The sequence below is a fragment of the Molothrus aeneus genome, unplaced genomic scaffold, assembly GCF_037042795.1.
Source record: "Molothrus aeneus isolate 106 unplaced genomic scaffold, BPBGC_Maene_1.0 scaffold_441, whole genome shotgun sequence".
NCBI classification, from domain to species: Eukaryota; Metazoa; Chordata; class Aves; order Passeriformes; family Icteridae; genus Molothrus; species Molothrus aeneus.
This window is the reverse complement of record NW_027099113.1, coordinates 1-15,728: the sequence shown is the minus strand read 5'-3', so window position 1 is coordinate 15,728 and position 15,728 is coordinate 1. Positions and strand designations below refer to the sequence as shown.

Genomic DNA, 15,728 nt, shown 5'->3' with positions numbered 1-15,728 from the left:
AACCAAAAATACCCAAAAATCATCCAAAAAACCACCCAAAAATCATCCCAAAATCACCCCAAAATCACCCCAAAAATACCCAAAAAAGCACCCAAAATGACCCCAAAAAACACCCCCAAAAAAGCACCCAAAATGACCCAAAAATCACCCAAAATGACCCAAAAATCATCCCCAAAATCATCCCCAAAACACCCAAAAATGACCCAAAAAATGACCCAAAAATCACCCAAAATTACCCAAAAATCATCCCCAAAACACCGAAAAATCATCCCAAAAAAACCCCAAAATTGTCCCCAAATGACCCCAAAAATCCCCGGATTTGGCTGCAAAATGATCCCAGTTTAAACCGGTTTATTCCAGTTTAAACCGGTTTATTTCAACTTAAACTGGTTTATTTCAACTTAAACTGGTTTATTATGGTTTGTACTGGTCCGTACTGGTTTGAACTGGTCCATACTGGTTTATACTGGTCCTTACTGGTTTGAACTGGTCCATACTGGTCCATACTGGTCCATACTGGTTTCTACTGGTCCATATTGGTCCATACCGGTTTATATTGATCTATAATGGTCCATACTGGTTTATACTGGTCCTTACTGGTTTATATCGGTTTATACTGGTTTCTATTGATCTATAATGATCCATACTGGTCCATACTGGTCTATACTGGTTTATACTGGTCTTTACTGGTTTATAATGATCCGTACTGGTCCTTACTGGTCCTTACTGGTCTATACTGGTCCATACTGGTCCGTACTGGTCCGTACTGGTTTATACTGGTCCATAGTGGTCCGTACTGGTTTATAATGATCCATACTGGTCCATACTGGTTTATAATGATCCATACTGGTTTATAATGATCCATACTGGTCCATACTGGTTTATAATGATCCATACTGGTCCATACTGGTTTATAGTGATCCATACTGGTCCATACTGGTTTATAATGATCCATACTGGTCTATACTGGTCCATACTGGTTTATAATGATCCATACTGGTCCATACTGGTCCGTACTGGTTTATACTGGTCCATACTGGTTCATACTGGTCCATACTGGTTTATAATGATCCATACTGGTCCATACTGGTCTATAATGATCCATACTGGTCCATACTGGTTTATAATGATCCATACTGGTTTATACTGGTTTATACTGGTCCTTACTGGTTTATAATGATCCATACTGGTCCATACTGGTTTATAATGATCCATACTGGTTTATACTGGTTTATACTGGTCCTTTCTGGTCTCCCCTTGTGCCCAGGGCTGGCTGGGGGAGGGGCCCCTGCGGGCGCTGCTGCTGCCCCAGGTGCACCTGAACGCGCTGGAGGTGCTGGGAGCGCTGCTGCTGGCGTGAGCTGGACTGGGATGGACTGGGATATACTGGGATATACTGGGATATACTGGGAGGGACTGGGAGGGACTGGGAATGGACTGGGATATACTGGGATATACTGGGATATACTGGGAATGGACTGGGAGGTGCTGGGAGCGCTGCTGCTGGCGTGAGCTGGACTGGGATGGACTGGGATATACTGGGAATGGACTGGGATATACTGGGAATGGACTGGGATAGACTGGGAATGGACTGGGATAGACTGGGAGGGACTGGGAATGGACTGGGATATACTGGGATATACTGGGATATACTGGGAGGGACTGGGAATGGACTGGGAGGGACTGGGATATACTGGGATATACTGGGATATACTGGGATATACTGGGATATACTGGGAATGGACTGGGAGGTGCTGGGAGCGCTGCTGCTGGCGTGAGCGGATATACTGGGATATACTGGGATATACTGGGAATGGACTGGGATATACTGGGAGGGACTGGGATATACTGGGAATGGACTGGGAGGGACTGGGATATACTGGGATAGACTGGGATATACTGGGACGGACTGGGAGGGACTGGGATATACTGGGATATACTGGGATATACTGGGATATACTGGGATAGACTGGGATATACTGGGAATGGACTGGGAGGTGCTGGGAGCGCTGCTGCTGGCGTGAGCGGATATACTGGGATATACTGGGATATACTGGGAATGGACTGGGATATACTGGGAGGGACTGGGATATACTGGGAATGGACTGGGAGGGACTGGGATATACTGGGATAGACTGGGATATACTGGGACGGACTGGGAGGGACTGGGATATACTGGGATATACTGGGATATACTGGGATAGACTGGGATATACTGGGAGGGACTGGGAATGGACTGGGAGGTGCTGGGAGCGCTGCTGCTGGCGTGAGTGGGACATACTGGGATATACTGGGATATACTGGGATGGACTGGGATGGACTGGGAATGGACTGGGATGGACTGGGAGGGACTGGGATATACTGGGACATACTGGGATATACTGGGAGAGGGACTGGGGATGCTCAGAGGGATCCAGGCAGGATTTGGGGGGAATTTTGGGGCATTTTGGGCAATTCTGGGTGGATTTTTTTGGGATTTTGGGGAATTCTGATGGAATTTTTGAAATTCTGAGGGAATTTTGGGAATTTTGGTGTTTTCCAGGTGTGGGGCCCGCCTGGTGCTCTGGGGGTCCCTCCTGGGGGGGATTTGGGGGAATTTTGGGGGAATTTTGGGGGATTTTGGTCATTTCTAGGTGGATTTTTTTGGGGGATTTTGGGAATTCTGGGCGGATTTTTTTGGGGGAATTTTTGGGGATTTTGGGCAATTCTGGGCGGATTTTTTGGGGGGGATTTTGGGCAATTCCGGGCGGATTTTTTTGGGATTTTTTTGCGGATTTTTGGGTTTTTTGGAATTCTGAGGGAATTCCGATGGAATTTCGGGAATTCCGAGGGAATTTCGGAATTTTTCGGGAATTCCGATGGGATTTTGGCGTTTTCCAGGTGCGGGGCCCGCCTGGTGCGCTGGGGGTCCCTCCTGGGGGAGATTTGGTCAATTCTGGGCGGATTTTTTTGGGATTTTTTTGGGGATTTCGGGAATTCCGATGGGATTTTGGGAATTCCGAGGGAATTTTTCGGGAATTCCGATGGGATTTTGGCGTTTTCCAGGTGCGGGGCCCGCCTGGTTCGCTGGGGGTCCCTCCTGGGCCGCCTCTTCCCGCAGGTCCTGAGCTCCTGGAGCGGCCCCAGGGACCCCCCCCCGGGGCAGGAGAGACCCTTCGGGTACGGAAATGGGGGAAAAGGGCCCGGAAACGGGAAAAAATGTCCCAAAAATGGGGGAAAATGGCACAAAAACGGGAAAAATATCCCGGAAATGGGGGAAAAGGGCACAAAAATGGGGAAAATCAGCTGGGAAATGGGGGAAAAGGGCCCGGAAACGGGAAAAATGGGCTCGGAAATGGGGGAAAATGGCACAAAAATCGGAAAAATATCCCGGAAATGGGAAAAAATGGCACAAAAATGGGGAAAAATATCCTGGAAATGGGGGAAAAGGGCCCGGAAATGGGAAAACATCACAAAAATGGGGGAAAAGGGCCCAGAAACGGGAAAAATGGGCTCGGAAATGGGGGAAAATGGCACAAAAACGGGAAAAATATCCCGGAAATGGGAAAAAATGGCACAAAAATGGGGAAAATCAGCTGGGAAATGGGGGAAAAGGGCCTGGAAATGGGGGAAAAGGGCCCAAAAACGGGAAAAAGGGCTCAGAAATGGGGAAAAATATCATAAAAATGGGGAAAAAAAATCACAAAAATGGGAAAAATATCCCGGAAATGGGGAAAAGGGCCTGGAAATGGGAAAAAATGGCTCAAAAATGGGGAAAATATCCCAGAAATGGGGAAAAAGGGCCCGGAAATGGGAAAAATCAGCTGGGAAATGGGGAAAAACATCCCGGAAATGGGAAAGAATATCACAAAAATGGGGGAAAGGGCCCGGAAATGGGGAAAAACATCCCAGAAATGGGAAAAAATGGCACAAAAATGGGGAAAATCAGCTGGGAAATGGGGGACAATGGCACAAAAATGGGAAAAAAGGGCTCAAAAATGGGGAAAATCAGCTGGGAAATGGGGGAAAAGGGCCCGGAAATGGGGAAAATCAGCTGGGAAATGGGGAAAAATGTCACAAAAATGAGGAAAAACATCCCAGAAATGGGAAAAGTCAGCTGGGAAATGGGGAAAAAGGGCCCGGAAATGGGAAAAAATGTCACAAAAATGGGGAAAAATATCCCGGAAATGGGGAAAAAAAAATCACAAAAATGGGGAAAAATATCCCGGAAATGGGGGAAAAGGGCCTGGAAATGGGGAAAAAGGGCCCAAAAACGGGAAAAATGGCACAAAAATGGGGAAAATCAGCTGGGAAATGGGGAAAAATGTCACAAAAATGAGGGAAAACGTCCCAGAAATGGGAAAAATCAGCTGGGAAATGGGGAAAAAGGGCCCGGAAATGGGAAAAATGGCTCAAAAATGGGGGAAAAGGGCCTGGAAATGGGGGAAAAGGGCCCAAAAACGGGAAAAAGGGCTCAGAAATGGGGAAAATATCCCAGAAATGGGGGAAAAATCACAAAAATGGGGAAAAACATCCCGGAAATGGGAAAAAATGGCTCAGAAATGGGGAAAATCAGCTGGGAAATGGGGAAAAAGGGCCCAGAAATGGGAAAAAAATGTCACAAAAATGGGAAAAAATATCACAAAAATGGGGAAAATCAGCTGGGAAATGGGGGAAAAGGGCCCAAAAACGGGAAAAAGGGCTCGGAAATTGGGAAAATCAGCTGGGAAATGGGGGAAAAGGGCCCAGAAACAGGAAAAAACGGCACAAAAATGGGGAAAAAATCACAAAAATGGGGAAAAACATCCCGGAAATGGGGAAAAAGGGCCCAAAAATGGGAAAAATGGCTCAAAAATGGGGGAAATCAGCTGGGAAATGGGGAAAAAGGGCCCGGAAATGGGAAAAAAGGGCTCAAAAATGGGGGAAAATATCCCAGAAATGGGGGAAAAGGGCCCGGAAATGGGAAAAATGCCAATTTTTGGGGTCCCTGAGTCCATTTTTGGGGTCCCTGAGTGGATTTTTGGGGTCCCCAGGGCGGTTCAGAGCCGCCTGTACCAGGGGCTGGAGCTGTGGGTGCAGGGGGGGGTTTTGGGGTCGTTTTGGGGTTTTTTGGGGTGATTTTTGGGGTTTTTGGGGTCCCTGAACTCGTTTTTGGGGTCCCTGAGTCAATTTTTGGGGTCCCCAGTGCGGTTCAGAGCTGCCCATAGCAGGTGCTGGACCTGTGGGTGCTGGGAGGGTTTTGGGGTGATTTTGGGGGTCATTTTTGGGGTTTTTGGGGTCATTTGTGGGGTTTTTGGGGTGATTTTTGGGGTTTTTGGGGTCATTTTTGGGGTTTTTGGGGTCCCCGACCCCGTTTCTGGCCCCCCCAGGGCCGTGCGGAGCCGCCTGTACCAGGTGCTGGAGCTGTGGGTGCAGGTGGCCGGGGCGGCCTCGGGGATCCTGCAGAGCCCGGGGAGCCCCAGCGAGGCCCTGCTGGCTCAGCTGCTCAGCGACATCAGCGCCCCCTGCGAGGCCACCAAGGTGCGCCCCAAAACCCTCCTGGAGCCCCAAAACCCCTCCTTGCACCCCAAAACCCCTCCTTGAGCCCCAAAACGGCCCCTTGCACCCCAAAACCCCTCCTTGAGCCCCAAAACCGCTCCTTGAGCCCCAAAACCCTCCTTGAGCCCCAAAATTGTCCTTTGTACCCCAAAACCCCTCCTTGAGCCCCAAAACCGCTCCTTGCACCCCAAAACCCCTCCTTGCACCCCAAAATTGTCCTTTGTACCCCAAAACCGCTCCTTGCACCCCAAACCTGCTCCTTTGTACCCCAAACCTGCTCCTTGTACCCCAAAACCGCTCCTTCAGCCCCAAAATGGCCCCTTGCGCCCCAAAACCCTCCTTGAGCCCCAAAACCGCTCCTTGAGCCCCAAAACGGCCCCTTGCACCCCAAAAATGTCCTTTGTACCCCAAAACGGCCCCTTGCACCCCAAAACCCCTCCTTGCACCCCAAAACCCCTCCTTGCACCCCAAAATTGTCCTTTGTACCCCAAAACCGCTCCTTGCACCCCAAACCTGCTCCTTTGTACCCCAAACCTGCTCCTTTGTACCCCAAACCTGCTCCTTTGTACCCCAAAACCGCTCCTTGCACCCCAAAACCCCTCCTTGAGCCCCAAAACGGCCCCTTGCACCCCAAAAATGCCCCCTCTGTACCCTAAAACTGCTCCTTGCGCCCCAGAACCGCTCCTTGCACCCCAAAATTGTCCTCTGTACCCTAAAACTGCTCCTTGCACCCCAAAACGGCCCCTTTGCACCCCAAAAATGCTCCTTTGCACCCCAAAATTGTCCTTTGTACCCCAAAACTGCTCCTTGTACCCCAAAATCTCCATTCCTCACCCCAAAACCGCTCCTTGCACCCCAAAACTGCCCCCTTTGAACCCTAAAACGGCTCCTTTCACCCCAAAATTGTCCTTTGTACCCTAAAACTGCTCCTTTCACCCCAAAACCGCTCTTTGTACCTTAAAACTGCCCTTGGAGCCCTAAAACCGCTCTTTTTCACCCCAAAACCGCTCCTTGCACCCCAAAACCGCTCCTTTCACCCCAAAATCTCCATTCCTCACCCCAAAACCGCTCCTTGCACCCCAAAACTGCCCCCTCTGTACCCCAAAAATGCTCCTTTGCACCCCAAAATTGTCCTTTGTACCCCAAAACCGCTCCTTGCACCCCAAAATTGTCCTTTGTACCCTAAAAATGCCCCCTCTGTACCCTAAAACTGCTCCTTGTACCCCAAAATCTCCATTCCTCGCCCCAAAACGGCTCCTTGCACCCCAAAAATGCTCCCTATGTACCCTAACACTGCCCTTGGTGCCCCAAAACTGCGCCTTGAGCCCTAAAACTGCTCCTTTGCACCCCAAAATCTCCCCCATAACCCCAAATTCCCCCAAATTCCCCCAAAATCTCCCCAAAATTTCCTCCCAAACCTCCAAATTCCCCCCAAACTCCCCAAAATTCCCCCAAAATCCCCAAGTTCCCCACAAAATCCCCCAAAATCCCCCCAAAATCTCCCCCAAATCCCCAAATTCCCCCCAAAATCTGCCCCTTAACCCCAAAATCTCCCCCAAACCCCCAAATTTCTCCCCAAAAGCCCCCCAAGCCCCCCAAATCTCCCCCAAAACCCCAAATTCCCCCCAAAATCTCCCCCAAATTCCCCCAAATTCCCCCCAAAATCTCCCCTAAAACCCCAAATTCATCCCAAAATCCCCCCCAAACCCTCCCAAAATCTCCCCTGACCCCAAAATCTTCCCCCAAACCCTCCAAAATGCCCCCAAAATCCCCCACAAACCCCAAATTCCTCCCAAAATCTTCCCCGTAACTCCAAAATCTCCCCAAACCCCCAAATTCTCCCCAAAATCCCCTCCAAATCCCCCAAAATCCCCCCAAAATCTCCCCTGACCCCAAAATCTCCCCCAAACTCCCCAAATCCCCCCAAACCCCCCCCCAAAACCCCAAATTCCCCCCAAAATCCCCCCAAATCCCCCCCAAAACCCCAAAATTCCCCCAAAATCCCCCCAAAATCTTCCCCAAGCCCCCAAATGCCCCCCAAAATCTCCTCCAAATCCCCCCAAAACCCCCTCAAAATCTCCCCAAACCCCCAAAATCCCCCCCGAACCCCCCAAAATCTCCCCCAAACCCCAAAATCTCCCCCGAACCCCCCCCTGACCCCCCCGTTTTCCGGCAGCTCCGGGTGGAGCCCAAACCCAGCGCCCCCAAAAGGCCCAAACTGGGGGAGGGGCTGGAGGGGCCCCCCCTGCACCGCAAGGGGGAACCCGCGGCCAACAGCGACACCTGCGCCGCCGCCCTGGCAGGTAAGGCCCCGAAATCACCCCCAAAACCGCCCGAAATCGCCCCAAAAACGGCCCGGGGACCGCGGGAATGGACTCGGCACCCCCAAAAACCCCAAAATCAGCTGAAATCACCCCAAAATCACCCCAAAAATGGCCTGGGGACCGCGGGAATGGACTCGGCACCCCCAGAAACCCCAAAATCACCTCCAAAATCACCCCCAAAACCGCCCGAAAACGCCCCAAAAACGGCCCGGGGACCGCGGGAATGGACTCGGCAGCCCCAAAAACCCCAAAATCAGCTGAAATCACCCCAAAATCAGCCTCAAAATACCCCAAAATCACCTCCAAAACCGCCCGAAATCGCCCCAAAAACGGCCTGGGGACCGCGGGAATGGACTCGGCAACCCCAGAAACCCCAAAATCACCCCCAAAATCACCCCAAAATCAGCCCGAAATCTCCCCAAAAACAGCCTGGGGACCGCGGGAATGAACTCAGCGCCCCCAAAAAACCCCAAAATCAGCTGAAATCACCCCAAAATCAGCCTCAAACCGCCCGAAATCGCCCCAAAAACGGCCTGGGGACCGCGGGAATGGACTCGGCAACCCCAGAAACCCCAAAATCAGCTGAAATCACCCCAAAATCACCCTCAAAATTACCCTCAAAATACCCTAAAATCAACTGAAATCACCCCGAAATCACCCCCAAAATCGCCTGAAATCACCCCAAAAACGGCCTGGGAAGTGCAGGAATGAACTCGGCGACCCCAAAAACCCCAAAATTGACTGAAATCACCCCAAAATCACCCCAAAATTACCCTCAAAATACCCCAAAATCAACGGAAATCACCCCGAAATCACCCCCAAAATCGCCTGAAATCACCCCAAAAACGGCCTGGGGACCGTGGGAATGAACTCGGCAACCCCAAAAAACCCCAAAACCGCCCCAAAATCAGCCTCAAAATACCCCAAAATCAGCTGAAATCACCCCAAAAACGGCCTGGGAACTGCGGGAATGAACTCAGCGCCCCCAGAAACCCCAAAATCACCCCAAAATCGCCCTCAAAATCAGCCCAAAATCAGCTGAAATCATCCCAAAATCACCCCCAAATTGCCTGAAATCACCCCAAAAACGGCCTGGGGACCGTGGGAATGGACTCGGCGACCCCAGAAACCCCAAAATCAGCTGAAATCACCCCGAAATCAGCCACAAATCACCCCAAAAACGGCCTGGGGACTGCAGGAATCAACTCAGCGACCCCAAAATCACCCCCAAATCAGCCTCAAAATACCCCAAAATCACCCCCAAAACTGCCCGAAATCGCCCCAAAAATGCCCCGGGGACTGCGGGAATGAACTCGGCAACCCCAAAAACCCCAAAATCGCCCCAAAGTCACCCTCAAAATACCCCAAAATCAGCTGAAATCACCCCAAAAACGGCCTGGGAGCCATGGGAATGAACTCAGCGCCCCCAAAATCACCTCCAAAATCACCCCAAAATCAGCCAGAAATCGCCCCAAAAACGGCCTGGGGACCGCGGGAATGAACTCGGCGACCCCAGAAACCCCAAAATCAGCTGAAATCACCCCAAAATCTCCCCAAAAACGGCCTGGGGACCGCGGGAATCAACTCAGTGACCCCAAAACCCCCAAAATCGCCCCAAAATCAGCCTCAAAATACCCCAAAATCACCCCCAAAACCGCCCGAAATCGCCCCAAAAACGGCCTGGGAACCACGGGAATGAACTCGGCAACCCCAAAAACCCCAAAATCGCCCCAAAATCGCCCTCAAAATACCCCAAAATCACCTGAAATCACCCCAAAAACGGCCTGGGAACGGCAGGAATGAACTCAGCGACCCCAAAAACCCCAAAATCGACTGAAATCACCCCAGAAATTCAACCCAGGACCCCAAAATCTCCCCAGAACTGCCCAAATTCTCCAAACTGCCCCCAAAATTCCACCTGGGACCCCCAAAATCCCCCCGGGACCCCCCCTCAAAATCCCCCTGGGACCCCCTAAAATCCCCCCAAATCCACCCCAGGACCCCCCCAGTTCCCCCTAAAATCCCCCTGGGACCCCCAAATTTCCCCCAAAATTCCCCTGGGACCCCCAAATCCCCTCCAGGACCCCCCAAAATTCCACCTGGGACCCCCAAATTCCCCCCAAATTCACCCTGGGACCCCCTAAAATCCCCCAGGACCCCCAAAATTCCCCCCAAATTCCCCTCGGGACCCCCCAAACTCCCCCTAAAATCCCCCTGGGACCCCCAAAATTTCACCTGGGACCCCCAAATTTCCCCCAAAATTCCCCTGGGACCCCCAAATACACTCCAGGACCCCCCAAAATTCCACCTGGGACCCCCAAATTCTCCCCAAATTCCCCTGAGACCCCCAAAATCCCCCAGGACGCCCCAAATTCCCCCCAAAATCCACTCCAGGACCCCCCAAAATCCACCTGGGACCCCCAAAATTCCCCCAAATTCCCCCCAAATCCCCCCAAATTCACCCTGGGACCCCCCAAAATCCCCCCAGGACCCCAAATTCCCCCTAAAATCCCCCGGGACCCCCCAAAATTCCACCTGGGACCCCCAAATCCCCTCCAGGACCCCCAAAATTCCACCTGGGACCCCCAAAATTCCCCCAAATTCCCCCAAATCCCCTCCAGGACCCCCCAAATTCCCCCTGGGTGGGGTCAGGAATTGGGGAGGGGTCCCCAACCTTGACCTTTCCCCCCCAATTTTGGGGTTCCCCCCCCCAGCCCTGCGCAGGATCCTCCTCACGGGGGGACCCCTGATCAAGGAGGAGACGCACAGGTGAGAGCGCGGGGGAATTTGGGCAAATTTGGGCAAATTTTGGGCAAAATTTGGGGATTTGGGGAGGGATTTGGGAATTTTGGGGGGATTCTGGGGGGGATTTTGGGGAATTTTGGGCAAATTTTGGCAATTTATGGAGATTTTGGGGGATTTGGGGGGGATTTGAGGGGATTTTGGGTGAATTTTGGGGGATTTTGGGAGGAATTTGGGGGGGATTGAGGGGATTTTGGGGAGATTTTGGGAGGGATTTGGGGGATTTTGGGCAATTTTTGGAGATTTTGGGAGGAATTTGGGGCATTTCGGGGGGATTTGAGGGGGATTTGGGGCAGATTTTGGGGGATTTTGGGAAGGATTTGGGGGGATTTTGGGGAGGGAATCCCCCCAAATTTTGGGGCATTTCAGGGGGATTTGAGGGCGATTTTGGGGAATTTGGGCAATTTCTGGAGATTTTGGGGGGATTTGGGGAGGGATTTGGGGCATTTTGGGGGGATTTTGGGAGGGATTTGGGGGAATTTTGGGGGATTTGGGGAGGGATTTGGGGGATTTTGGGCAATTTTTGGAGATTTCGGGAGGAATTTGGGACATTTGAGGGGGGATTTGAGGGGGATTTTGCGATGGATTTGGGGCAATTTAGGGGAATTTGGGGGAATTTTGGGAGGAATCCCCCAAATTTTGGGGCCAAAATGCCCCAAATTTTGGGGCATTTCAGGGGGATTTTGGGAGGATTTTTGGGGGATTTGAGGGGGATTTTGGGGGAGTTTGAGGGGATTTTGGGAGGGATTGTGGGGAATTTTGGGCAATTTCTGGAGATTTTGGGGGATTTGGGGAGGGATTTTGGGCATTTCAGGGGGATTTTGGGAGGGATTTGGGGGAATTTTGGGCAAATTTGGGCAATTTATGAAGATTTTGGGGGATTTGGGGAGGGATTTGGGGCATTTTGGGGGGATTTGGGGAGGAATTTGGGGCATTTCGGGGGGATTTGAGGGGGATTTTGGGCAGATTTTTGGGGATTTTGGGAAGGATTTGGGGGGATTTTGGGCAATTTATGGAGATTTTTGGGCGGATTTGGGGAGGAATTTGGGGCAATTTAGGGGGAATTTGGGGGAATTTTGGGAGGAATCCCCCCAAATTTTGGGGCCAAAACGCCCCAGATTTTGGGGCATTTCAGGGGGATTTGAGGAGGATTTTGGGAGGAATTTGCGGGATTTTGGGCGAATTTTGGAGAAATTTGGGGGGAATTGAGGGGATTTTGGGGAGATTTTTGGAGGGATTTGGGCCATTTCAGGGGGATTTGGGGGATTTTGGGAGGGGTTTGAGGGGATTTTCGTGTGTTTCCCCCCAATGTTTTAATATCCCCCCCAAATTTTTGATATTCCCCCCAAAATTTCACTTTCTCACCCAATTTTTTTAATATTTTCCCCAAAATTTTAATTTCCCACCCCAATTTTCCTGTGTTTCACCCCAATTTTTAATATTCCCCCAAATATTTTAATCCCTCACCCCAATTTTTAATATAATCCCCAATATTTTAATTTCCCGACCCAATTTTTTGTTTTCCCCGATATTTTAATTCCTCACCCCAATTTTTAATATTTCCCCCAATATTTCAATTTCCCGACCCAATTTTTCTCTGTTTCACCCCAATTTTTTAATATTTCTCTCCCAAATTTTTTATATTTCCCCCCAAAATTTTAATTTCTCACCCCAATTTTCGTCTGTTTCACCCCAATTTTTTAATATTTTCCCCTACATTTTAATTTCCCAACCCAACTTTTATCTGTTTCACCCAATTTTTGAATATTTCCCCCAAATATTTTAATTCCTCACCCCAATTTTGAATATTTCCCCCAAATATTTTAATTCCTCCCCCAATTTTTAACATTTCCCCCAATTTTTAAATTCCCTCCCCAAATTTTTGATATCCCCCCCAAAATTTTAATTCCTCGCCCCAATTTTCTATCCCCCCCAAAATTTTAATTTCCCACCCAATTTTCCTGTGTTTCCCCCCTGCCAATTTTTGCCGTTTCCCCCCAATATTTTCTTCGTGAATTAACATTTGACTCATTAACTAATATCTGATTCGTTAACGTTTTATTAATTAATTAACGCTCCATTAATTAACCTGCTCCATTCCCCCGGTCGCAGCGGCTGCAGGAGCTGGTGGTGCCCCTGGCCCTGCGCCTGCCCCAGCTTTGCCCCCCGGAGCTTTTTGGCCCCTCGGGGTCGCCGTACGCCAGCGCCCGCTGCCGGGGGGGGCTCTACGGGGTCCTGCAGGCGCTGCTGCTGGGGGCCCCGCCCGGGGCCGCGCCGCCCCTGCCCTGCGCGCTCAGGGCCTTTGGGCAGGGCCAGAGGGACCCCGACGTGCAGGTGAGAGACGCAAAACTGAGCCCCAAAACAGCCCAAAAATGGCCTGGAAATCAGGCCAAAAACAGAGCAAAAATGGCCCGGAAATCAGGTCAAAAATGGCCTGGAAATAGCCCCAAAACAGCCCAAAAATGTCCTGGAAATCAGCCCCAAAACTGCCCCAAAACAGACCAAAAACAGAGCAAAAATGTCCTGGAAATAGCCGCCAAAACTGTCCCAAAACAGAGCAAATTCGGGCAGGGCCAGAGGGACCCCGACGTGCAGGTGAGAGACGCAAAACTGAGCCCCGAAACAGCCCAAAAATGGCCCGGAAATCAGGCCAAAAACAGACCAAAAATGGCCTGGAAATCAGGGTCAAAAATGGCCTGGAAATGGCCCCAAAACAGCCCAAAAATTCCTGGAAATCAGGCCAAAAATAGCCCGGAAATGGCGCCAAAACAGCCCCAAAACAGCCCAAAAAAGTCCTGGAAATCAGGCCAAAAATAGCCCGGAAATGGCGCCAAAATATGCCTGAAATCAGCCCCAAAACAGACCCAAAAAAGACCAAAAATAGCCCTGAAATCAGACCAAAAATGTCCTGGAAATAGCGCCAAAATAGACCCAAAACAGAGCAAAAATAGGTCTGGAAATCAGCCCCAAAACTGCCCCAAATCAGCCCAAAAATGTCCCGGAAATCAGCCCAAAAATAGCCCTGGAATAGCCCCAAATTATCCCTGAAATCAGCCCAAAAATGTCCCGGAAATAGCCCCGAATCAGCCCAAAATGTCCTGGAAATCAGCCCAAAAATAGCCCCAAAACAGCCCAAAAATGTCCCGGAAATCAGCCCAAAAATAGCCCCAAAAGAGCCCAAAAATGTCCCGGAAATCAGCCCAAAAATAGCCAGAAGTCAGCCCCAAAACAGACCAAAAATAGGCCTGGAAATAGCCCCAAAACTGCCCCAAATCAGCCCAAAAATGTCCCTGAAATGTCCCCAAATTATCCCAAAAATCCTCATTAAAATTTCTCTCTCCCCTCCCCCATTTCTCTGACCCCTCCCCCTTTCCCGTGGCCCCTCCCCATTTCCATGACCCCTCCCCACTTCAATGGCCACGCCCCATTCCTGTGACCCCTCCCCCATTTCCATGACCCCTCCCCTATTTCTCTGTCCCCTCCCCCATTCCCTTGGCCCCTCCCCATCCCATGACCCCTCCCCCACTTCAATGGCCACGCCCCATTCCTGTGACCCCTCCCCCATTTCCATGACCCCTCCCCTATTTCTCTGTCCCCTCCCCATTCCCTTGGCCCCTCCCCATCCCATGATCCCTCCCCCATTTCAATGGCCCCGCCCCATTCCTGTGACTCCTCCCCCATTCCCTTGGCCCCTCCCCCATTCCCTTGGCCCCTCCTCCATTCCCTTGGCCCCTCCCCCATTCTTTGGCCCCTCCCCCATTCCAATGGCCCCTCCCTATTCCCTTGGCCCCTCCCCCATTTCGATGACCCCTCCCCCATTCCCATGACCCCTCCCCCATTCCTGTGACTCCTCCCCCATTTCTCTGACTCCTCCCCCATTCCTGTGACCCCTCCCCCATTTCCATGACCCCTCCCCCATTTCTCTGTCCCCTCCCCCATTTCTCTGTCCCCTCCCCCATCCCATGGCCCCTCCCCCATTTCCATGACCCCTCCCCCATTCTTTGGCCCCTCCCCCATTCCAATGGCTCCTCCCTATTCCCTTGGCCCCTCCTCCATTTCCATTGCCCCTCCCCACTTCTCTGACCCCTCCCCCAAATCTCTCTCCCCTCCCCCATCCCGTGGCCCCACCCCCATTCCTGTGACCCCTCCCCATTTCTCTGACCCCTCCCCCATCCTATGGCCCCTCCCCCATTCCTGTGACCCCTCCCAATTTCCATGGCCCCTCCCCCATCCCGTGACCCCTCCCCATCCCATGGCCCCTCCCCCTTCCCTTGGCCCCTCCCCATCCCGTGACCCCTCCCCCATTCTTTGGCCCCTCCCCCATTTCCATGGCTCCTCCCTATTCCCTTGGCCCCTCCCCCATTTCTATGACCCCTCCCCCATCCCGTGGCCCCTCCCCCATCCCGTGGCCCCTCCCCCACCCCGGGCCCCTCCCCCACGCCCAGGTCTCCTCCCAATGCCGGGAGTTTCTCCTCCTCTGCTCCGCCCTTTGCCGCCCTTTGCTTCCCCCACCCCCTCCCCCTCCCACCCCTCCCCCATCCGGCCCCTCCCCCCACCACCCCCACCACCCCCCTCCCCCACCCCCGTTCCGCGCCCCTCCCCCCAACCCCGACCCCTCCAGCACCACCACCCCCAGCGCCGCCCCTCCCCCCACCCCCTCATCCACCAAACCCGACCTCCCTCCCCTCCCCCTCCCTCCCATGCCCCTCCCGCCGCCTCAGGGCGAGGCGGGGGCCCCTGGGGGCGGGGCCTCCGGCGGGGGCGGGGCCTCAGGGCGGGGGCGGGGCGCGGCCCCGCCGCCCGGTGTTCGTGCACTACGAGCGCGAGGAGAGCTCGGACGTGGAGATCTCGCTCGAGAGCGACTCGGACGATTCCGTGGTGATCGTGCCCAAGGCCAAGGCCGAGCTGGGCGAGAAGATGGGGGGAGGGGTGGCCGCCCCTCCCCCACCCCCTCCGCCACCCCCTCCCCCTCCCCCACCACCTCCCCCAACCCCTCCGGCGGCTCCGGAGGCCGCGCAAGGCGGAGAGAGGGGGGAGGGGAGGATGAGGGGGAAGGGGAGGAAGGGGAGATGGGGATGGGGGATG

The 15,728-nt window shown here is 52.5% G+C and overlaps 1 protein-coding gene across 1 annotated transcript in view; it reads left to right on the top strand.

Annotated features, from left to right (window-relative positions):
- The window catches only part of PELP1 (proline, glutamate and leucine rich protein 1), a gene marked incomplete at its 3' end in the record, with an annotated part of 33,282 nt that extends 17,619 nt beyond the window's left edge, over positions 1–15,663 (top strand). The window contains exons 10-17 of the mRNA XM_066571379.1: positions 1,268–1,356; positions 3,046–3,159; positions 5,349–5,499; positions 7,694–7,820; positions 10,556–10,611; positions 12,756–12,977; positions 15,089–15,370; positions 15,417–15,663. Coding sequence (XP_066427476.1) covers positions 1,268–1,356; positions 3,046–3,159; positions 5,349–5,499; positions 7,694–7,820; positions 10,556–10,611; positions 12,756–12,977; positions 15,089–15,370; positions 15,417–15,663 — 1,288 coding nt within the window. The remainder of the gene's footprint in view (positions 1–1,267; positions 1,357–3,045; positions 3,160–5,348; positions 5,500–7,693; positions 7,821–10,555; positions 10,612–12,755; positions 12,978–15,088; positions 15,371–15,416) is intronic.
- Positions 15,664–15,728: the final 65 nt, after the last annotated feature.